The sequence below is a fragment of the Hypomesus nipponensis genome, chromosome 18 (assembly GCF_054491055.1).
Source record: "Hypomesus nipponensis isolate SF chromosome 18, ASM5449105v1, whole genome shotgun sequence".
In the NCBI taxonomy this organism is placed as follows: domain Eukaryota; kingdom Metazoa; phylum Chordata; class Actinopteri; order Osmeriformes; family Osmeridae; genus Hypomesus; species Hypomesus nipponensis.
Genome location: NC_140378.1, coordinates 14,446,109 through 14,468,642, shown reverse-complemented (window position 1 = coordinate 14,468,642; position 22,534 = coordinate 14,446,109). Strand labels below are relative to the sequence as shown.

At 39.6% G+C, this 22,534-nt stretch overlaps 4 protein-coding genes across 5 annotated transcripts; 3 read left to right on the top strand and 1 right to left on the bottom strand.

Annotated features, from left to right (window-relative positions):
- Nucleotides 1-120: 120 nt before the first annotated feature.
- On the top strand, nucleotides 121-7,684 carry LOC146252314 (leucine-rich repeat-containing protein 47-like). 2 transcript variants are annotated; one of them, XM_084681155.1, is made up of 8 exons: nucleotides 121-712; nucleotides 866-950; nucleotides 1,029-1,327; nucleotides 1,463-1,579; nucleotides 1,930-2,045; nucleotides 5,760-5,862; nucleotides 6,256-6,345; nucleotides 7,172-7,684. In XM_084681155.1, exons 1-8 carry the CDS (start codon nucleotides 143-145, stop codon nucleotides 7,391-7,393), a joined length of 1,602 nt encoding a protein of 533 aa, XP_084537281.1. In that variant the 5' UTR covers nucleotides 121-142; the 3' UTR covers nucleotides 7,394-7,684. The 2 variants fall into 2 exon arrangements, with proteins under 2 accessions (XP_084537281.1, XP_084537280.1); XM_084681154.1 differs by having other exon boundaries at nucleotides 866-1,327.
- A 1,504-nt stretch (nucleotides 7,685-9,188) lies between these two features.
- Nucleotides 9,189-10,226, bottom strand: smim1 (small integral membrane protein 1). Its single transcript, XM_084680931.1, has 2 exons — nucleotides 10,080-10,226; nucleotides 9,189-9,942 (listed from the first exon to the last, which is right to left on the bottom strand). Exons 1-2 carry the CDS (start codon nucleotides 10,169-10,171, stop codon nucleotides 9,819-9,821), a joined length of 216 nt encoding a protein of 71 aa, XP_084537057.1. The 5' UTR covers nucleotides 10,172-10,226; the 3' UTR covers nucleotides 9,189-9,818.
- A 433-nt stretch (nucleotides 10,227-10,659) lies between these two features.
- On the top strand, nucleotides 10,660-12,782 carry mad2l2 (mitotic arrest deficient 2 like 2). Its single transcript, XM_084681111.1, has 8 exons — nucleotides 10,660-11,011; nucleotides 11,273-11,391; nucleotides 11,485-11,556; nucleotides 11,677-11,777; nucleotides 11,993-12,087; nucleotides 12,269-12,342; nucleotides 12,439-12,531; nucleotides 12,652-12,782. The coding sequence occupies exons 1-8, from the start codon at nucleotides 10,972-10,974 to the stop codon at nucleotides 12,691-12,693; spliced, it is 636 nt and encodes a 211-aa protein (XP_084537237.1). The 5' UTR covers nucleotides 10,660-10,971; the 3' UTR covers nucleotides 12,694-12,782.
- A 6,612-nt stretch (nucleotides 12,783-19,394) lies between these two features.
- Nucleotides 19,395-21,375, top strand: LOC146252311 (leucine-rich repeat-containing protein 47-like). Its single transcript, XM_084680596.1, has 3 exons — nucleotides 19,395-19,553; nucleotides 19,947-20,036; nucleotides 20,863-21,375. The coding sequence occupies exons 1-3, from the start codon at nucleotides 19,398-19,400 to the stop codon at nucleotides 21,082-21,084; spliced, it is 468 nt and encodes a 155-aa protein (XP_084536722.1). The 5' UTR covers nucleotides 19,395-19,397; the 3' UTR covers nucleotides 21,085-21,375.
- The last annotated feature ends 1,159 nt before the right edge of the window (nucleotides 21,376-22,534 follow it).

Sequence of the window (22,534 nt, the reverse complement as noted above, 5' to 3'; positions counted from 1 at the left end):
CGTCAAGTCTGCAGTACACACTGCGCAATATGTGCGCACGTTGGCGTTGTAAGTCTTTTGAGCTGCGTATTTGTTGCGCTGAATTATTGCATCAGCATGACTTCTTCTCTTTCTTCTTTCTTTCCGGGTCTGGTGTTGCAGCATGGACGACCAGGATAATTGGGCTGAAATAGAGAACGCAGCAAATGAGAAGAGACGTGAGCTTGTATTGCAAGGTTTAATTGTAGATGAGAAAATATCATCAAATGGGGGTCTGAGTTCCAGAATCTATTCTCTCACACTCCTAAATTATCTCGAAATTATCCAATGTCCGAGTCTGACAGAGATTCATGAAGACATCAAAAATTTGACTAACCTCCAAAGCTTGATTCTCTGTAGAAATAAGCTTTCATTCATTCCTAAAACAATTGGAAATTTGAAGTCATTGAAAGTCCTTGACGTTTCTGTCAATAACCTGAAAGTTCTGCCTGATGAAATAACACACCTTAGCAATCTAAATACACTCAACGTGAGTTGCAACAACCTCACATCACTGCCAGATGGACTGTGTCGCTGCACGAAACTCTCCACCATCAATATCTCCAAGAATGATATCACTCGATTCCCAGCAGACTTCTACACAGATCGACTGGATCTCCTCAGCTCGATCATCGCCTCTGATAACAGTATTGAGGAGCTGTGCGGAGACGTTCACAAGCTCTCTGCACTGAAGGTATCCCGAAAGCATACTGCACTAGGCCCTGGCCAGATATCAAGTTGAACTTGGATGTTTAAAATTATATTTATATTATTTGTACGTAGTATTTACATATACGTCATACCTCCAGTAATGTATTTTAAATGTATTTGATCTATCTGTCCTTAGGTTTTAGACCTATCCAATAATAAGCTAATTGAGATCCCTGCGGACCTCGGAGACTGCTCCAAACTGAAGGAGATCAACTTCAAAGGTAATAAACTGAAAGACAAGCGTCTGGAAAAGATGGTCAACGGTTGTCAGACTAAGTCTATTCTGGATTATCTGAGAGCCGGAGGAAGAGGGAAAGGAAAAGGCAAGCAGCAGGAAGAAGGTGATAAGGCAGAGAGTGGCCGGGTAGCTGACAAGAAGAAAAAGCAGCACAAGAAGAAAAAGAATGCAGAGGAAGAGGAGGTGGATGAGATGAACCAGATGGTGGTGAAGATTCTTCATGTTTCTGAAAGCCCCACAGCACTTACAGTGACAGTGACATCTGAGGTGAAAGATGTGCGGCCGTACTTGGTGTGCTGTGTGGTCAAAGGCATGAACTTGAAGTCAGGGAATGCCCTCAAGAGGTTTCTAGTTGCTCAGGTGAGGTAACATAAATGTAGCTTCTTGTTTTGCTTCACTGTTCTCAACCCTAACCAGACACACAAATTGCAACACAGCAAAAGTTTCAAAAAGACACCTCTTTAAAATACCTTTCCCTAATCTGTTTTTTGACAGACCAAACTACATGATGACATATGTGGCAAAAGGACCACCGCAACCATTGCGACTCATGACGTGCAGTTACTCAAGGGACCTCTTGTCTATGATGCCAGACCACCGGCCCAGTTAAAGGTATCAGAAAAGTTTGCCAAAAGAATACCCAACTTATTTCATACAGTACTTTGTAATTCATACAAATAATGAATACATATAAGTATTTAAGGATAAGTGGCTACATGTTGAATATGATTCAAACTTTGAGCTGACAGTCTCTTATTAATAGCATTTTAGATCGGGTGGTAAATGTCTTCAAAAAAATCAAATATTCATGACATTCACCCCACGCATCTTTACTGCAACATTAAGACAATAAGTTAATGTCAAGTTGAATCTTTTTAACAGCTTGGCTTTTCATTGCGTTCATATTTCTCAAAAGATTTTTGATTACAATATTTTGTTGTTGAATTGTGTGTGTGGGTAAGATCATCCCTCTAAGTCGTAAAGAGATGACTGCTGTGGACCTGATGAAGCAGCTGCAGCTGGAGGCAGACGACCAGAGGAAACAGAAGAAGAGGCAGAATGTTTCTGGCCTCCACAAGTGAGCAATCACCACATGCTTTTTGTCTATATAACTTAGGATAGCAGATGTTTGCATTTTTGTAGAAAACAATACACATGTCAATTGTTAAGAAAGTATGTGTGCCTTTTGGGATTTTAGAACGAGTAATTCCCAAAACATTTCCATTGTTTTGCTTTCCATTTATATAGCTTCTTGGGTTTGGTTTCTTGCATAGTTGAGTTATTGTTCAATCAAGTATTCCCTTTGTTCAGTGTGCTTGGTTGTTGAGTTTGTTTCATGACACACGAGGGCGCTAGAAGACTGACAAAAGAAAGGCCTAGTTTTGTAGTTGAATGTTTACAAATGGTTTCAGTTTTACCTCAACTTGTGGTTGAGGTGGTAAACTGTATATTTTTCCTGTTGAAATCTACATATCTACATTTGTGTTGTTTTCTCTATGCTCTTTGCAAACAGGGTGTAGGGTAAGAATTTAAATTGAGAAATATAACTGCAAGCAGTAATGGCGGATTCCTCCAAACACTGCAAACCATTGAACAATGTTTATACTTGACAAATTGTAACTGTATAGAAGAATGTATGCTGCAGAATTACCAATGGCATACCAAATCTGAAATGCAATACCATCAAGATCCACAAGGGCCTTTATTTCAAGCCAGTAAGTGAAGGAAGGGGGCTTGGTGAGCTTATCCATTCCAGAAAGCCTTGTATCTTTATGCATTAAGGCGTGGCCTGTAGCGCCACCTATGGGTAATGGTGGGCCATTTGTGGTGTGGTAGTTACTCTTGGCCTATACTATTAATGTTTCAGGATTTTAAAAACTTTTTACCACTGCATATAAAATCGAAAATGCAATACCAACAGGATCCACATGGGCTTTGGGTAAAGTGTGGTAGTTACTCTTGGCCTGTACTGTCAATGTGTCAGGATTTGGAGACCTTTTTACTATTGCATACAAAGTAGGAAATGCAATGACACCAAGGTCCTCAAGGGCCTATGCTGATATTCAAGGAATGAGTTGGGGCTTGGTCAGCCCACACAGTCCTGATATGTTGCGTGTATGTCTTGCCAAGCCCGCGCGTGTCAAGGGAAGAATGAGTGTGTGAGAATTTGGAGCATGCGCGGGGAGGAGCAGGGGACACATTTCATTGTAAATTTCCCTAGAAATTAGCCAAGCATGCATGTTTCAAAGATTCACCAAAAATCGACCTTTCATCTTAGAGTCAACTTTTTCTCAGATTTGTGTACTAAACATTCTCAAGAGTCTTCATATGAACTTGTTTGACTGGCTTACATGTAAAGCATTGCGAACCATTGAAAAATGTATATTCTTGACAAATTGTAACTGTATAGAAAAATCAATGCTGCAGAATTTCCAATGGGATACCAAATCTGAAATGCAATAACATCAAGATCCACAAGGGCCTTTATTTCAAGCCAAGAAGTGAAGTGCTTTAATCTTCACAAGAAGTGAAGTGCTTTGTGCTTTAAGGCGTGGCCTGTAGCGACACCTATTGGTAATGGTGGGCCATTTGTGGTGTGGTAGTTACTCTTGGCCTATACTATCAATGTTTCAGGATGTTTTTAACTTTTTACCATTGCATACAAAATCGGAAAAATATACCAACAATATCCACATGGGCTTTTGTTAAAGTGTTGTTGTTACTGTTGGCCTTTACTATCAATGTTTCAGGATTTGGAGAACTTTTTACCATGGCAAACAAAATCTGAAATGCAATACCATCAAGATCCACAAGGCCTTTGCAAAAGACCAAGGAATGAGTGGGGGCTTGGTAAGCCCACACTCTCCTGAAATGTTGCGTGTGCGTCTTGCCAAGCCCGCGCGTGTGTCAAGGGAAGACCTATGGGTAATAGTGGGCCATTTGTGGTGTGGTAGTTACTCTTGGTCTATACTATCAATGTTTCAGGATTTTTATAACTTTTTACCATTGTATACAAAATCGGAAAAGCAATACCAACAAGATCCACATGGGCTTTTTGTTAAACTGTTTCTTTGCCTATACTATCTATGTTTCAGGATTTTGAGACCTTTTTACCATTGCATACAAAATCGGAAATGCAATACCATCAAGATCCACATGGGCCTTTTTTCAAGCCAATACGTGAAGGGAGGGGGCTTGGTGAACCTATCCATTCCAGAAAGCCTTGTATCTTTGTGCTTTTGGGCGTGGCCTATAGCGCCACCTATGGGTAATGGTGGGCCATTTGAGGTGTGGTATTTACTCTTGGTCTATACTATCAATGTTTCAGGATTTGAGACCTTTTTACCATTGCATACAAAATCGGAAATGCAATACCATCAAGAGCCACATGGGCCTTTGCTAAAGACCAAGGAATGAGTGGGGGTTGGTCAGCCCACACTCTCCTGAAATGTTGCGTGTGCGTCTTGGCCGCGCGTGTGTCAAGGGAAGGCTGAGTGTGTGTGAGATTTTGGAGCACGCGCGGGGAGGAGCAGGGGAGACATTCATTGGAAATTTGCCTAGAAATTAGCCAAGCAAGCATGTTTCAAATATTCACCAAAAATCGACCTTTCATCTTACAGTCAACTTTTTCACAGATTTGTGTTATGAACATTCTCAAGAGTCTTCATATGAACTTGTGATTGAATCAGAGTATCAGTTTTTGACTGGCTGATGTGCAAAGCATTATTTTAGCGTTAGCGATAAGTTCAATTTGATTTATATCAATCATTTTTAGAGATATGAATTTGCCTTTGCACATGGTAATATGTTGTAGTGTCTTCCTCCGATCTACCCAGTTTAGTGTTGATATCTCAAAGATTTGCTGAGACATGACTTCACATCCTGTTTGGCGGCTTTTCTGATGAATTTGATTGGCTGTACCGGACAGACGGTTATGAGGATCAAAATTCCTTTGATAACTTTTGTGAGGCTTGGTTTGAAGATCATCTCTGGTGATTTTGAAGAATATATGACAAAAATTGTAGGAGGAGTAGGCTTTCAAAGGTTTTTGATAAAACCGGAAATGGCGGGAAATCTATATAACCGGAAATTAACGCCATGGTGTGCGTTGAACTCGGCTTGATCCAGGGAATCCAATGGTACCTCATTTTTGAAAATTAGTCATACGGTTCAAAAGTTGCGTGTGTAAACACAAGTCCAACTTTGACCCATTGGTGGCGCTAGAGTGGTCTAATGGGAGACATGAAACTTGGTGTAGGTATAGAAGAAACTGTCCTTAATGAGTGTGCCAAATTTCACAAAAAGTTGTCGATGGGGTCTAGGGGCTGCCATTGACTCCCATGGTACAAGAATTACAAATAATAAAACCACCAATAACAATAGGTTTCCTCCTTACGGAGGAATCCTAATGATGTGACAGGCTGCATACTAGTTCCTTGTTGCAGTTTCACTTTGAGAAAGATAAAACCACTTTAACCAAACAGAAACGGCAAGGGTTGCCAAATACATGTTTCTATTGATTGTGAGTGTGCCTGCTTTAGGTTGAACTCTTACTCCTGCAAGTTAAAAAGTAGACAAACCATAAATGTAATGTCTTGTCAAACCACTTGTACACTGTCTCATGAAGGATATGTTGACATGTACTGACATGGTGTTATCGGACTGGAGTTGCTTGTAGCTTTGTAACTCTACCTTTACTGTTATTTCAGTTGCACTACTGGGAATCTTGGGGTGGGAACATGTATGCCCTAATGGTGCTCTGTCAGTTGTTAAGTTATATTGTGTTCCTCAGGTACTTGCAGCTTCTTGATGGGAAAGAACTCTACCCATGTCTGGTAGACGCAGAAGGTCATGTGATCTCATTCCCACCAATCACCAACAGCGAAAAAACCAAGGTAGTGTGCATGTGTGAGGGAGAGACGGAGATCTTAATCTAATCTGATACCTTTTTCACGGGTCAATACTCAACACTCAGGTAACACTCAGTGATGCAAGTGGCTTCCGTATCTAGCTATGCAAGATGGTTGTTTCCTTTTGTTTGTGCTCCCAAAACATCTGACACATTGCATACCCACAGCAGTGTAAAACCTTCAGTATACACACTGGATCATCCTTTCATAGCTATGAACATACTTCCTTTAAATAGTTGACTTTTTCTCTAAAAACTTACAGTATATTTTGACTATTACCAAAACAGAACTGTGCAAAAACTATTTTCTGTTAAGAGAATAATTGTGTTCTGTCACTGTCATTTATTACCAGCATGTACTTTTGTAAATGTATTTCAGATCAGGAAGACGACTAAAGAGCTGTTTTTAGAGGTGACCAGTTCTACCAGCCTGCAGACATGTAAAGACATCATGGATGCTCTCATTATGGTAAGACCAGCTCTTACTCTGTTTGAGTTATCTGGCATGTGCTGTAACTAACACCATGTTGTTGTTTTTTATGTTTTCCTTTATTCAAAATGGTCCGTTAAAACAGAGCATCATTCTAAATCACATTTCTATCATCAGTGTATATGTAGTTTTGAGCAACAAAACACTTGGTCCTCATGTATTCACATTACATTCATAAGCACGTGAGCAGCTATGCTCTCAGGGTGTCATGCTCCTTTGACATGTGAAGCCTGTTGCCTCTGGTCACTCAGTGGAACAAGTGAGCTCATTGTCCCAAGGTGACTGGCCCCCAGCAGTGTACAATGTCACTATCAAAAACTCACAGCGCATGTAACAGCAACCTTATTGACCATAACTTGGCAGACCTTCTCTTTCAGAGAGATTTGGGTTGTGTTTTGGATTAAAACAGTGGTCAGGGAAAATAAAATCGAATTTTAGAGGTAAAGTATTGTGGTCATTTTTACCTCAAAACAAATTTCATTTCCATTTTAACTGCTGTTGAATTGTAGTTGACATTGAAGTTACATTTAGAAGGTCCTAAAGTGAAATGTGACTTGAAAGGTCAAACTTGGGGTTAGATTCACAGCACTAACATAGTGCTTCCTGCTCTGGGCTGCTTGTCCTATATAACCACAATCTCACTGACCGATCACATATCCACCGCTGAATATTTTAGCTTGTCAAGAAACGTGAGTGTGACAGTCTTGAAAGTGGATCTCAAAATAACCTATCCATGTGTATCCCTCCACAATCCCTCCAGAATAATGGCTAGTATGTTTTATAAGTTATTCTCTGCTTCTCCTAGAAAATGGCGGAGTTGAACAAGTTTACCTCAGAGCACAGGGAGGAAGCTGGCTCAGAAGGGGAGTGTGACGCAGCCCCCGACTCTGCGTCTGATGGGATAACCTCAAGCGAGCTTACCATCCAACAGGTTCGCACCGTGGACCCTGACGGAAACCTCAAGGTTGTTTACCCCTCCAAAACTGACCTCTCTACAGATGTTGACAACCTGAAAGTCATCTGGTAGTGCACCAGCCAGCTGTTTAATTGAACCACTCACATAACATCACACTAAATCAGTTGTCTGTTTATTTTGGGGGAAGTGCATGTACTAGATATACATGATGGAATAATTTAAATATATACTCAGAATACAATGTTTTGTATACTTTTTGTACTTCCATAAGAACAAGCACTGTTAATGAGTTCACTACAACATTTTGAATTATTAACATAAATAAGTATTATAACTTTCATTCACATCAATTACAAAAACATGGATGTCTGTTTAAAGAGAAATAAAATGGCACAGATCAAATGAGACGTATTTATTTTAGACTGAACATTGTGTTCAGCAATATACAGTACAGTCCAAAAGCCTGAGACCACGAGTCAAGTTACTTCTATTTAGCATTTGTTTAGAATCTACTACACATATTTCATTACAAATGATAATATAATGTTCACAATCTGAGTGAAAAGATGAGTCCCAAAATTGACATGACTTTCCAAATATTTTAGTATGATCCTATCATCTATCTTAATTCTATTGGTACTTCTATGTCCCCTTTTTTGCTTTAATGAGCCATGCATGGATGGACTCCACAAGTTTGTGCCAAACCTGATTACCCATGTGACCCCAGCATGATTTTACAATGTTCTAAAAAGCTTCTTGTGGTGTCACAGAATGCGTGGCTTTCTCAGTCTTTAATTCCTCTATTAAATGTTCAACGAAGTCTCAGACTTTTGGGTATTCACACTCAGGTTAATTGGGACTCTCAGTTAAGGATACTGTTACATCTCTGTCTGAGAAGGGTCTGCAGAGTTTGTGTAGGAGGGAGGTGTCTTGAATGTATGTGGTATAAAAGAATAGTCTGCAGGGTTTGAGTCGAGCTCCTAATGCATCAGATACGGATTACTCCACGAGCAAGTTTTCATTAGAAGCAGCAACGCAGTTGAACTATGAAAAGTACTTATAGAGTCCGCCAAGAGAAGCAGACGTTGACTGAGGCGAACAGAGATAGAAAGTTGAAGTGGGAAAACGTAACGCAGTGCGTGGCACTAAATGTGCAAAGGATTGATACAGAGCGTTGGCCAAGCACTTCATGCACAGAGAGTGCTAAAGTAACTAACTTACGACCTGCGGCAAAAGTAATAGCCAATCCTGTTGAATTTACCAATAGTTCCCGGCATTTCACGCTTTCTAAAAAAACAAGACGCGCTAACACAGTTGCTATCTCTCAGAATATAATTTTGCCGCCTATCAATGGATCAAGAATACATGGAAATTTGAAGTACGCCAATGCGCAATTACGCAGAGGAGGACCAACGATCCAAAATGATGGTGGCGCTTACTTACTATCAACCTCAACTCTGAGTAGTGCAAATAAAAAATGTCGAATGCTGGTTTCCCGACGTGGACCGGGATATCCATTGTCTGACAAAGGTAGCTTGATTAGTGGTAGTCTTACAATGATACAAGCAAAAGAGTACCCACAGAATGCGGACGATCGTTACAGACTTGATTGCACAAAAGGGACTTCTGGCGCCCAGCCAAGTGCGGCATCAAATTCTGTGCCACTTGACTCTTTAGAATGGCAATGGAGGAATGATGTTAGTAACCCTAGTGCCATTGACAGTGGTGGGATCTCGGACCGTAACACACATGACGCTACTCTCTGTGAAACAAAGCAACAAAGAGGTTTTCCATCCCATGAATCTGCCATTGAAACGGAATCTCAGTGCTCTGAAGACAAAGGTAACAAGACGAGTCGAATATTACTTTGTTCCAATGAGGAGGAATATTACACTTATCAGAAAATATCAGAGTGGGTCTTAACAGTTAATTCAACTCTCTTTTCCAGCAGTGATCAAATTAATTGTATGAGTTATGTAGAGGAACAGGACATTGCCACCATAAAGATAGTATATGATGGAGACTTATGAAGTAAAAATAAATAAAAAATACGTTGGTACATTGACTGCCTTGGGTTTCTACCAATAAAATGTTGTCAAATTGATGAGCCATTCCTCAAGACTTTACTGAGCATTTTTATGATTGAGATAGGAATTTAACCTGTTTACTAAAAATAAAAAAATAGGTGCATTTACATGGTAAGTAAAGGGTTTCTGACAACTTCTGTTAAGACTATTGGTTTATTTCAGTCTACTGAGGATATCATTTGGGACATCACAGGGACTCAACCCAGTATATTTGTATTGTTCCCAGTGTTCTCTTATAAAATATAGTAAACAAAATGACAGTCAATGGTATTCATACAGACTGCAATTATGATTTAATTACATAATTTTCTGACTCATGTAAGATCTACTGTATACTGTATTGTTGTATTGGAGTTCCTGATTCATAGCATTGTTTGGTCATTGTAATGATCAATCAAAATCAACATATGGTATCCACATCTGAGGATGGAAGCACTCTTGTAAGTTGCTCAACATCTGTGAACATAGTATCCTGTGACGTATCCAATAATGTAAACAGACACCAGTGCAGCCAAAGCTCCTGCCACCTTCACAGCTATTCCCACAGTGCCAGTACACACTCTGTAGAAGACCCTTTAGAAGAGCATAATAAAACACTGTTATTGAAACCAAGGATGGGACAGTAAGGATACAATTATTATTTATCTAGTGAGTTAACTAAATCTTCCACAGATCTGATGACAGTGTTGCAGAACACAAGTGTCACTCACCCCATCGTACCAGACGGTGATGCTGCCACATTGAGGTTAATGTTGTCTTCGTTCCAACGATTGTACTGCACACTAGCACCGTCAGAATCCATGTCAGAATTAGCTTTTCTCTCAGGGTTTTTAACTGCAAAATACAACTTACTTCAAGCATTGGCTACATTTGGAAAGATAAAGATTGATCAATGTTCAACAAAAAAGTATTTGAAACGACATAGATTCACAGAATTGCTGCTTACCTGTGTTTATAAGATAGTTCAGCAACAAACCCACATGAACTTAAGACTCTTAAAGACAGAATGGGTCTTGCTCAATATAAAAGACCTTGAGCATAGTTCAAGGGTTCAATAAGGTCAGCCAAGAAATTCAGTTAGGATGCATGGAAAATTGCATTGGTTGATCAGCATTGGTTGATCAGACCTTGTTGTGCTGATCAGTACATTTATTTTAAATGTCATCTCATTACATCACATGTGCAATAAAATGTGCTAAACATAACGTCATTGGAATGATGAATGAGTTTTGGAATGGAATATTTTCATTAAAAAAATCGACTCCCTGTAGCGGAGCATTTAACGTCATCTCAAAGCGACGACCACAAGAAGGGAGGATGAACAAACAAACTGATTGCAAATTATGTTACGAATATCTATCGCTGTAGTTTTTTAGTTGACAGATTAGCTGGTTTATGGTCTACTATCTGAAATGACTAACTAACTGTCTGCTTGTAATGCGCGCTTTCTGGACATTTGACTGTCACTTTTTTAGCTAACGCTAGCTAAACACGACTGTTGATTTGTTGTAGTTAGCCTACCTAGTAGCTAGTAGGTAAAGCCTTTATATATATATATATATATCTATGGGTAGAGCTAGCTGACCATTCTTTTAAGAGGAAATGACAACACTCACTAGGCAAGACCTGAACTTTGGACAAGGTAGGTGCAAAAAGGCGGCGTCAAACACAGTTACTTTACCACCTTTTATGAGTTTATATCTGTGTCCAACTGTGTTTTAGACCTCAACAAGTAACATGCAGTACCAACAGTACAGTAGTACTGGTCTGGTACTAACGCTTGTTAACGAACCAAACTGTAGAAACTGTGTTGTGTTTTTGCAGAAAGGGCAAGTAGTTTTCAAGCCAATCGTATTAAAATAATGTGCTGCCTGTTAATACATGATCTGTTGTTTTCTTGCAGTGGTCGCAGACATTTTGTGTGAATTTTTGGAAGTGGCTATTCACCTCATCCTCTATGTTCGAGAGGTGTACCCCTCTGGAATATTCCAGAAGAGGAAAAAATACAATGTGCCAGTACAGGTAAGATGAACACTGGAGCTGTTCAAAAAGTAAGCATTGATGTATTTAAAAATGAATAAAACCACAACTCATTGTTGTTACATTATTTTCTAGATGTCATGCCACCCAGAGCTCAACCGATACATCCAGGATACCCTCCACTGTGTTAAGCCTCTAATTGAGAAGGTAATTAAGAAGGAGAATAGCATCTAAGCAATTAACTTAATCAACAACTTGACTATTATATATTCATGTGAACTGACCAATAGTAAATATTTAACTTTCTCTTCCACCTTCTTTCTGCAGAATGATGCTGAGAAGGTGGTGGTAGTTATCATGGACAAAGAGCATCACCCAGTAGAAAGATTTGTCTTTGAGATTTCACAGCCTCCTCTGCTGTCAATAAGGTTAACAGGCCATCATATAAACTTCCAGGTGTTACGTTAAACTACAAGGCACTATGGATGAATTACTCTATCAATATTGTATGTTTGTTAAAACTGCGAGGGGAAAATATTCCCATGGTTTTAAATGGAACCTGTGCATTTTATCGGTAAATTCAATATATTCTATCAATTCAATTCTGTCAGAAATGACAACTCAGTGTCTTTTGGTTTTACAGCTCTGAAACGTTGCTGTCACATGTGGAACAGCTACTGAGAGCAGTGATCCTGAAGATTAGTGTTTGTGATGCTGTTTTGGATAACAACCCACCAGGTATGATACAGGGTCAAAGTCCAGTAAAATAATTCAAATTTAAATAAAACAAAACATGTTCATCTGTGTGTAGGAGACACTGAGGTGTTTCCCATGTTGTCCTCTTTGCAAACAAAGTGGACTTTTAGACAAAGCAGTTCACTGCAAAATTTTAGATTTTTCTCTTTTCTGTATGTGACAGGTTGTACGTTTACAGTACTAGTTCATACGAGAGAGGCTGCCACACGCAACATGGAGAAGGTACAGGTCATCAAGGTCAGCTGATTGCAATTCACTGGTTTGAATTGATTTGGTCTACAGTAGTTAAAGTTAGACAGTAGTCAATATTACTGTATCATCTTTCCTGGGCAGGATTTCCCATGGATAGTTGCTGATGAACAGGAGGTCCACATGCAGGAGCCCAGACTCATACCCCTGAAGACCATGACCTCTGACATCGTAAAGGTCAGCCTCAGAATACAGTACATGCTGCGGAATAAGGAATACACACTTCATGTATAGCTGTTCTTCAGCTGGCTTCTGTCTGGATAATCATGTTTGAATGTATGACTCTTGTTTGTCCAGATGCAGCTGTATGTGGAAGAGAGAGCCCAGAAGGCATCATAACCTGATAGACCACAGAGAAAGAATCAAACAAGCAGACATGTGTATTACTGTATGTATCATGCTAATAAAATGCTGAAGATAAAACATTACTTGATATCCAAAGGACAATTCAAATGCAAAATCTATAATTCGGTATGATGTGACCAAAATGTCAAGGTCTCAAAGACCAGATCGTGAACATGATGAAATTGTTTGGTTGAGCATTTTTATACACTTTTGGGCACCGACAATCACATGTCGGTGTTGCAACAAAGTAACTGGGTAGAATAAACATTTCTTGGTTCACCTCAGGGGCGATTCTAAGATCAGACCTTTAGGTGTGCTCAGCACCCAATGAGAATATGACATGAATACAGTGCTTTGCAAAAGTGCTAAACCCCTTTGCTAATAACAGGCATGCAAACAGGTCAGGGGTAAAAAAGATGAGAAGGATACAGCAAACCCCCGACCCTCTTGGGGGTCCGGTGGCATGGTCCCCCGCAAGAACATTTATTACATTTTAAAGTTACACGCATGAATCTGGTGCACTTTGAGAGCAAAATTACGAGGCTAGGTCTATGTAGAATCTGTGCTCTTGTGAACAATGTCATGTTCTTTCAAACATTTTTTTTTTTTTTTGCATAGTATACATCATAAAAAACTATTAAACAAATAGGATTACCTGTGTTGAACTAAAGTCAAAAGTATCACTTACTGTAAAGCTAACACACATCCAATCAACATAATTGTTGATATAGGATCAAAATGGTTTCTAACTAGATGATGTAAGATGGGTCTGTAAACCTCTCCCCACTTTCCAAGCTTCGGATTGGCTGTGAGGTGCATTAGGAGTGACGATTGGTTCCAGAGACAGTTTTAAAGTTGGGAAGCACAGGTAAAATGTTGTGTTAGCCACGGCCACGACCCCCCCCCCCCCCCCAGTCATCGGATCTGTTGATTAAAACAATTTAACATTAAAAACAATTAATACATTTATGTATTATTATGCTAAATATTTAATGAATAAAAAAACTAAGGATGTCCCTTCATGAACTACCAGCATCAAATTATAATAAACAAAAATATTTTTATTATTTTTATGGGTGCTGAGATCCCTAAAAAGGGTCTAAAATTGCCACTGGTTCACCTCATGTATTTTCTTTGTGCAATAACTCAATGTTTTGTCAATTTCGTTTTAGTTTCAGTAATAAAGTGATTTACCATATGTACCAAGTTTTAAGTATCTGCAAGGCCATTTTGGCTGTGTCTGTGTCATGCTGAGTTTGAGTTTGCTAAATGGTATTTTGCTTTCTGTGACAGACCCCCTGCTTCCATACTAGATTCAATTAGATTCTGATTATTTTAATAGTCGATTGAAATCCTTGGTATATTAAGTTAACCCAGTAACATGCATTTGTGTTATGTGATAGACATGCAGTAGGTGTTTTCTGCCTGTCATATCTCCTTCTCAACATGAGAGTTTCTCATTTTGGTCGGATATAAGCAAACTGTAATTTAAGACAAGATTAACATGATTATAATATCGTAGTTGATTTGGTGTTAGTTTATTTGGAGGGAGGTAGGCCTACACTTATCTGATGGTACAGGCAACAAATAAAATTATCAACCATACTATTAAGATAATGCGACTTACTTAGAATAATAGAAAAACATATGTATTCAATTGCTTTTAAAGACTAAGATGAAGATTCTGAGGAGCTCAAAATACACCTAACTTTCCCACACAGGCACATGCCAAAAAGGAAGAGGTAGAGCCAAAACAAGAAATAAAATGACTGGTAGAGTGCAGACAGAACATTTAAGGGTAAGACTTTATATACAGATTATTAGACACAGATACAGGCATACTTGAGCATTTAGTGTAATGCTATACATACAGTGCAATTTCCTTTATTTTTGCTGTAGACTGAAAACATTTGGGCTTAACATCAACGATGAATGTGAGAACAACATTTCAGCTTTTATTTCCAGGTATTTACATCTGGATCTGATGCACAATTTAGAAAATGACACCTTTTGTTCGAAGCCACCCATTTGTCATGTGGGCAAAAGTATTGGAACAGATAGCTCAAAACAATTAAAGGAACAGTTTTTTTTTTTATCAGGGTATGGCATGAATAAAATTGCACTTCTCTGATAATGATCTGGGCTGCGTTTCCCGAAAGCGTTGTAAGCCTAAATTGATCGTAGAATCCATCGTACGACAAATCTTAGTTTTACGGGCCATTCCCTAAGACATAGTAGCTAAAGTGTCTCTTGAAAATTAGAGTAGCTCTTCAAAGCACATAGATTAGCCTACTCCTTACGAGCATGTTTGGGAAATGCTTAAAGGTGTCATGACATGCTGTTTTGGGATTATTTTATATAGGCCTTAGTGGTCCCCTAATACTGTATCTGAAGTCTCTTTCCCGAAATTCAGCCATGGTGCAGAATTATAGCCACTACAAGTAGTCCCACAATCAGCTTTCCTCAGAACGCGCTGTTTCTGTGTCTGTAGCTTTAAATGCTAATGAGGAGGAGAGGGGCGGCAACATGTGCTAATGTTTACAACGGATGTATCGCTATGGCTCGTAGGCCCCGTTGCTGTAAGATGCCTCGAATTTAGCCATTCTCTTCTGATCACCCTGGTTTGCAGAGGTGCACACTCATTCATTTCAATGTGGAGAAAGGCGGATATCGCGAGCCATAACACCAACAGCAGAACGGTTATCCAAATAACAAAGAAGTGTACAACACTGGCGTTACAGCGTTTGTATTCACACACACACTTAATGCCATCTACCTTTACATTAGCGACAGTAACTCAGCTGGCTCGTAACCCCTTCCTGTAAAATGCTTCGAATTTGCCCATTCTCATCTGATCACCCTGGTTTGCAGAGGTGCACACTCATAATAATTTCAATGAGGGGAAAGGCGGATATCGCGCACGCCATAACACCAACAGCATAACTGTTATCCAAATAACAAAGAAGTGTACAACACTGGCGTTACGGCGTTTGTATTCTCACACACACTTGATGCCATTTATCTTTACGTTATCAACAGTAACTCAGCTGTTAGCTGCAGAGCTAATGTTACAGCCACATTCTAAGGGTAGCAAGCTAGGTAACCATCCATATACAGTAAAGCAACAAAATGATATAGCGTTAGAACTTACTTGTCCAAGGTTTGTAGCTTGACCAAGGAGATTTAGTAATGATCCAGAATTTAATTTCAGCAAGGCCAGCTTTGTGTTGGCTCAAGTTGAGGAAATGTTTGGCACAGACATACAACACTTTGGGAAGTTGTGTCAACGCATTTCCTGACACACGAGGGCGCTAGAAGACTGACAAAAGAAAGGCCTAGTTTTGTAGTTGAATGTTTACAAATGGTTTCAGTTTTACCTCAACTTGTGGTTGAGGTGGTAAACTGTATATTTTTCCTGTTGAAATCTACATATCTACATTTTTGTTGTTTTCTCTATGCTCTTTGCAAACAGGGTGTAGGGTAAGAATTTAAATTGAGAAATATAACTGCAAGCAGTAATGGCGGATTCCTCCAAACACTGCAAACCATTGAACAATGTTTATACTTGACAAATTGTAACTGTATAGAAGAATGTATGCTGCAGAATTACCAATGGCATACCAAATCTGAAATGCAATACCATCAAGATCCACAAGGGCCTTTATTTCAAGCCAGTAAGTGAAGGAAGGGGGCTTGGTGAGCTTATCCATTCCAGAAAGCCTTGTATCTTTATGCATTAAGGCGTGGCCTGTAGCGCCACCTATGGGTAATGGTGGGCCATTTGTGGTGTGGTAGTTACTCTTGGCCTATACTATTAATGTTTCAGGATTTTAAAAACTTTTTACCACTGCATATAAAATCGAAAATGCAATACCAACAGGATCCACATGGGCTTTGGGTAAAGTGTGGTAGTTACTCTTGGCCTGTACTGTCAATGTGTCAGGATTTGGAGACCTTTTTACTATTGCATACAAAGTAGGAAATGCAATGACACCAAGGTCCTCAAGGGCCTATGCTGATATTCAAGGAATGAGTTGGGGCTTGGTCAGCCCACACAGTCCTGATATGTTGCGTGTATGTCTTGCCAAGCCCGCGCGTGTCAAGGGAAGAATGAGTGTGTGAGAATTTGGAGCATGCGCGGGGAGGAGCAGGGGACACATTTCATTGTAAATTTCCCTAGAAATTAGCCAAGCATGCATGTTTCAAAGATTCACCAAAAATCGACCTTTCATCTTAGAGTCAACTTTTTCTCAGATTTGTGTACTAAACATTCTCAAGAGTCTTCATATGAACTTGTTTGACTGGCTTACATGTAAAGCATTGCGAACCATTGAAAAATGTATATTCTTGACAAATTGTAACTGTATAGAAAAATCAATGCTGCAGAATTTCCAATGGGATACCAAATCTGAAATGCAATAACATCAAGATCCACAAGGGCCTTTATTTCAAGCCAAGAAGTGAAGTGCTTTAATCTTCACAAGAAGTGAAGTGCTTTGTGCTTTAAGGCGTGGCCTGTAGCGACACCTATTGGTAATGGTGGGCCATTTGTGGTGTGGTAGTTACTCTTGGCCTATACTATCAATGTTTCAGGATGTTTTTAACTTTTTACCATTGCATACAAAATCGGAAAAATATACCAACAATATCCACATGGGCTTTTGTTAAAGTGTTGTTGTTACTGTTGGCCTTTACTATCAATGTTTCAGGATTTGGAGAACTTTTTACCATGGCAAACAAAATCTGAAATGCAATACCATCAAGATCCACAAGGCCTTTGCAAAAGACCAAGGAATGAGTGGGGGCTTGGTAAGCCCACACTCTCCTGAAATGTTGCGTGTGCGTCTTGCCAAGCCCGCGCGTGTGTCAAGGGAAGACCTATGGGTAATAGTGGGCCATTTGTGGTGTGGTAGTTACTCTTGGTCTATACTATCAATGTTTCAGGATTTTTATAACTTTTTACCATTGTATACAAAATCGGAAAAGCAATACCAACAAGATCCACATGGGCTTTTTGTTAAACTGTTTCTTTGCCTATACTATCTATGTTTCAGGATTTTGAGACCTTTTTACCATTGCATACAAAATCGGAAATGCAATACCATCAAGATCCACATGGGCCTTTTTTCAAGCCAATACGTGAAGGGAGGGGGCTTGGTGAACCTATCCATTCCAGAAAGCCTTGTATCTTTGTGCTTTTGGGCGTGGCCTATAGCGCCACCTATGGGTAATGGTGGGCCATTTGAGGTGTGGTATTTACTCTTGGTCTATACTATCAATGTTTCAGGATTTGAGACCTTTTTACCATTGCATACAAAATCGGAAATGCAATACCATCAAGAGCCACATGGGCCTTTGCTAAAGACCAAGGAATGAGTGGGGGTTGGTCAGCCCACACTCTCCTGAAATGTTGCGTGTGCGTCTTGGCCGCGCGTGTGTCAAGGGAAGGCTGAGTGTGTGTGAGATTTTGGAGCACGCGCGGGGAGGAGCAGGGGAGACATTCATTGGAAATTTGCCTAGAAATTAGCCAAGCAAGCATGTTTCAAATATTCACCAAAAATCGACCTTTCATCTTACAGTCAACTTTTTCACAGATTTGTGTTATGAACATTCTCAAGAGTCTTCATATGAACTTGTGATTGAATCAGAGTATCAGTTTTTGACTGGCTGATGTGCAAAGCATTATTTTAGCGTTAGCGATAAGTTCAATTTGATTTATATCAATCATTTTTAGAGATATGAATTTGCCTTTGCACATGGTAATATGTTGTAGTGTCTTCCTCCGATCTACCCAGTTTAGTGTTGATATCTCAAAGATTTGCTGAGACATGACTTCACATCCTGTTTGGCGGCTTTTCTGATGAATTTGATTGGCTGTACCGGACAGACGGTTATGAGGATCAAAATTCCTTTGATAACTTTTGTGAGGCTTGGTTTGAAGATCATCTCTGGTGATTTTGAAGAATATATGACAAAAATTGTAGGAGGAGTAGGCTTTCAAAGGTTTTTGATAAAACCGGAAATGGCGGGAAATCTATATAACCGGAAATTAACGCCATGGTGTGCGTTGAACTCGGCTTGATCCAGGGAATCCAATGGTACCTCATTTTTGAAAATTAGTCATACGGTTCAAAAGTTGCGTGTGTAAACACAAGTCCAACTTTGACCCATTGGTGGCGCTAGAGTGGTCTAATGGGAGACATGAAACTTGGTGTAGGTATAGAAGAAACTGTCCTTAATGAGTGTGCCAAATTTCACAAAAAGTTGTCGATGGGGTCTAGGGGCTGCCATTGACTCCCATGGTACAAGAATTACAAATAATAAAACCACCAATAACAATAGGTTTCCTCCTTACGGAGGAATCCTAATGATGTGACAGGCTGCATACTAGTTCCTTGTTGCAGTTTCACTTTGAGAAAGATAAAACCACTTTAACCAAACAGAAACGGCAAGGGTTGCCAAATACATGTTTCTATTGATTGTGAGTGTGCCTGCTTTAGGTTGAACTCTTACTCCTGCAAGTTAAAAAGTAGACAAACCATAAATGTAATGTCTTGTCAAACCACTTGTACACTGTCTCATGAAGGATATGTTGACATGTACTGACATGGTGTTATCGGACTGGAGTTGCTTGTAGCTTTGTAACTCTACCTTTACTGTTATTTCAGTTGCACTACTGGGAATCTTGGGGTGGGAACATGTATGCCCTAATGGTGCTCTGTCAGTTGTTAAGTTATATTGTGTTCCTCAGGTACTTGCAGCTTCTTGATGGGAAAGAACTCTACCCATGTCTGGTAGACGCAGAAGGTCATGTGATCTCATTCCCACCAATCACCAACAGCGAAAAAACCAAGGTAGTGTGCATGTGTGAGGGAGAGACGGAGATCTTAATCTAATCTGATACCTTTTTCACGGGTCAATACTCAACACTCAGGTAACACTCAGTGATGCAAGTGGCTTCCGTATCTAGCTATGCAAGATGGTTGTTTCCTTTTGTTTGTGCTCCCAAAACATCTGACACATTGCATACCCACAGCAGTGTAAAACCTTCAGTATACACACTGGATCATCCTTTCATAGCTATGAACATACTTCCTTTAAATAGTTGACTTTTTCTCTAAAAACTTACAGTATATTTTGACTATTACCAAAACAGAACTGTGCAAAAACTATTTTCTGTTAAGAGAATAATTGTGTTCTGTCACTGTCATTTATTACCAGCATGTACTTTTGTAAATGTATTTCAGATCAGGAAGACGACTAAAGAGCTGTTTTTAGAGGTGACCAGTTCTACCAGCCTGCAGACATGTAAAGACATCATGGATGCTCTCATTATGGTAAGACCAGCTCTTACTCTGTTTGAGTTATCTGGCATGTGCTGTAACTAACACCATGTTGTTGTTTTTTATGTTTTCCTTTATTCAAAATGGTCCGTTAAAACAGAGCATCATTCTAAATCACATTTCTATCATCAGTGTATATGTAGTTTTGAGCAACAAAACACTTGGTCCTCATGTATTCACATTACATTCATAAGCACGTGAGCAGCTATGCTCTCAGGGTGTCATGCTCCTTTGACATGTGAAGCCTGTTGCCTCTGGTCACTCAGTGGAACAAGTGAGCTCATTGTCCCAAGGTGACTGGCCCCCAGCAGTGTACAATGTCACTATCAAAAACTCACAGCGCATGTAACAGCAACCTTATTGACCATAACTTGGCAGACCTTCTCTTTCAGAGAGATTTGGGTTGTGTTTTGGATTAAAACAGTGGTCAGGGAAAATAAAATCGAATTTTAGAGGTAAAGTATTGTGGTCATTTTTACCTCAAAACAAATTTCATTTCCATTTTAACTGCTGTTGAATTGTAGTTGACATTGAAGTTACATTTAGAAGGTCCTAAAGTGAAATGTGACTTGAAAGGTCAAACTTGGGGTTAGATTCACAGCACTAACATAGTGCTTCCTGCTCTGGGCTGCTTGTCCTATATAACCACAATCTCACTGACCGATCACATATCCACCGCTGAATATTTTAGCTTGTCAAGAAACGTGAGTGTGACAGTCTTGAAAGTGGATCTCAAAATAACCTATCCATGTGTATCCCTCCACAATCCCTCCAGAATAATGGCTAGTATGTTTTATAAGTTATTCTCTGCTTCTCCTAGAAAATGGCGGAGTTGAACAAGTTTACCTCAGAGCACAGGGAGGAAGCTGGCTCAGAAGGGGAGTGTGACGCAGCCCCCGACTCTGCGTCTGATGGGATAACCTCAAGCGAGCTTACCATCCAACAGGTTCGCACCGTGGACCCTGACGGAAACCTCAAGGTTGTTTACCCCTCCAAAACTGACCTCTCTACAGATGTTGACAACCTGAAAGTCATCTGGTAGTGCACCAGCCAGCTGTTTAATTGAACCACTCACATAACATCACACTAAATCAGTTGTCTGTTTATTTTGGGGGAAGTGCATGTACTAGATATACATGATGGAATAATTTAAATATATACTCAGAATACAATGTTTTGTATACTTTTTGTACTTCCATAAGAACAAGCACTGTTAATGAGTTCACTACAACATTTTGAATTATTAACATAAATAAGTATTATAACTTTCATTCACATCAATTACAAAAACATGGATGTCTGTTTAAAGAGAAATAAAATGGCACAGATCAAATGAGACGTATTTATTTTAGACTGAACATTGTGTTCAGCAATATACAGTACAGTCCAAAAGCCTGAGACCACGAGTCAAGTTACTTCTATTTAGCATTTGTTTAGAATCTACTACACATATTTCATTACAAATGATAATATAATGTTCACAATCTGAGTGAAAAGATGAGTCCCAAAATTGACATGACTTTCCAAATATTTTAGTATGATCCTATCATCTATCTTAATTCTATTGGTACTTCTATGTCCCCTTTTTTGCTTTAATGAGCCATGCATGGATGGACTCCACAAGTTTGTGCCAAACCTGATTACCCATGTGACCCCAGCATGATTTTACAATGTTCTAAAAAGCTTCTTGTGGTGTCACAGAATGCGTGGCTTTCTCAGTCTTTAATTCCTCTATTAAATGTTCAACGAAGTCTCAGACTTTTGGGTATTCACACTCAGGTTAATTGGGACTCTCAGTTAAGGATACTGTTACATCTCTGTCTGAGAAGGGTCTGCAGAGTTTGTGTAGGAGGGAGGTGTCTTGAATGTATGTGGTATAAAAGAATAGTCTGCAGGGTTTGAGTCGAGCTCCTAATGCATCAGATACGGATTACTCCACGAGCAAGTTTTCATTAGAAGCAGCAACGCAGTTGAACTATGAAAAGTACTTATAGAGTCCGCCAAGAGAAGCAGACGTTGACTGAGGCGAACAGAGATAGAAAGTTGAAGTGGGAAAACGTAACGCAGTGCGTGGCACTAAATGTGCAAAGGATTGATACAGAGCGTTGGCCAAGCACTTCATGCACAGAGAGTGCTAAAGTAACTAACTTACGACCTGCGGCAAAAGTAATAGCCAATCCTGTTGAATTTACCAATAGTTCCCGGCATTTCACGCTTTCTAAAAAAACAAGACGCGCTAACACAGTTGCTATCTCTCAGAATATAATTTTGCCGCCTATCAATGGATCAAGAATACATGGAAATTTGAAGTACGCCAATGCGCAATTACGCAGAGGAGGACCAACGATCCAAAATGATGGTGGCGCTTACTTACTATCAACCTCAACTCTGAGTAGTGCAAATAAAAAATGTCGAATGCTGGTTTCCCGACGTGGACCGGGATATCCATTGTCTGACAAAGGTAGCTTGATTAGTGGTAGTCTTACAATGAT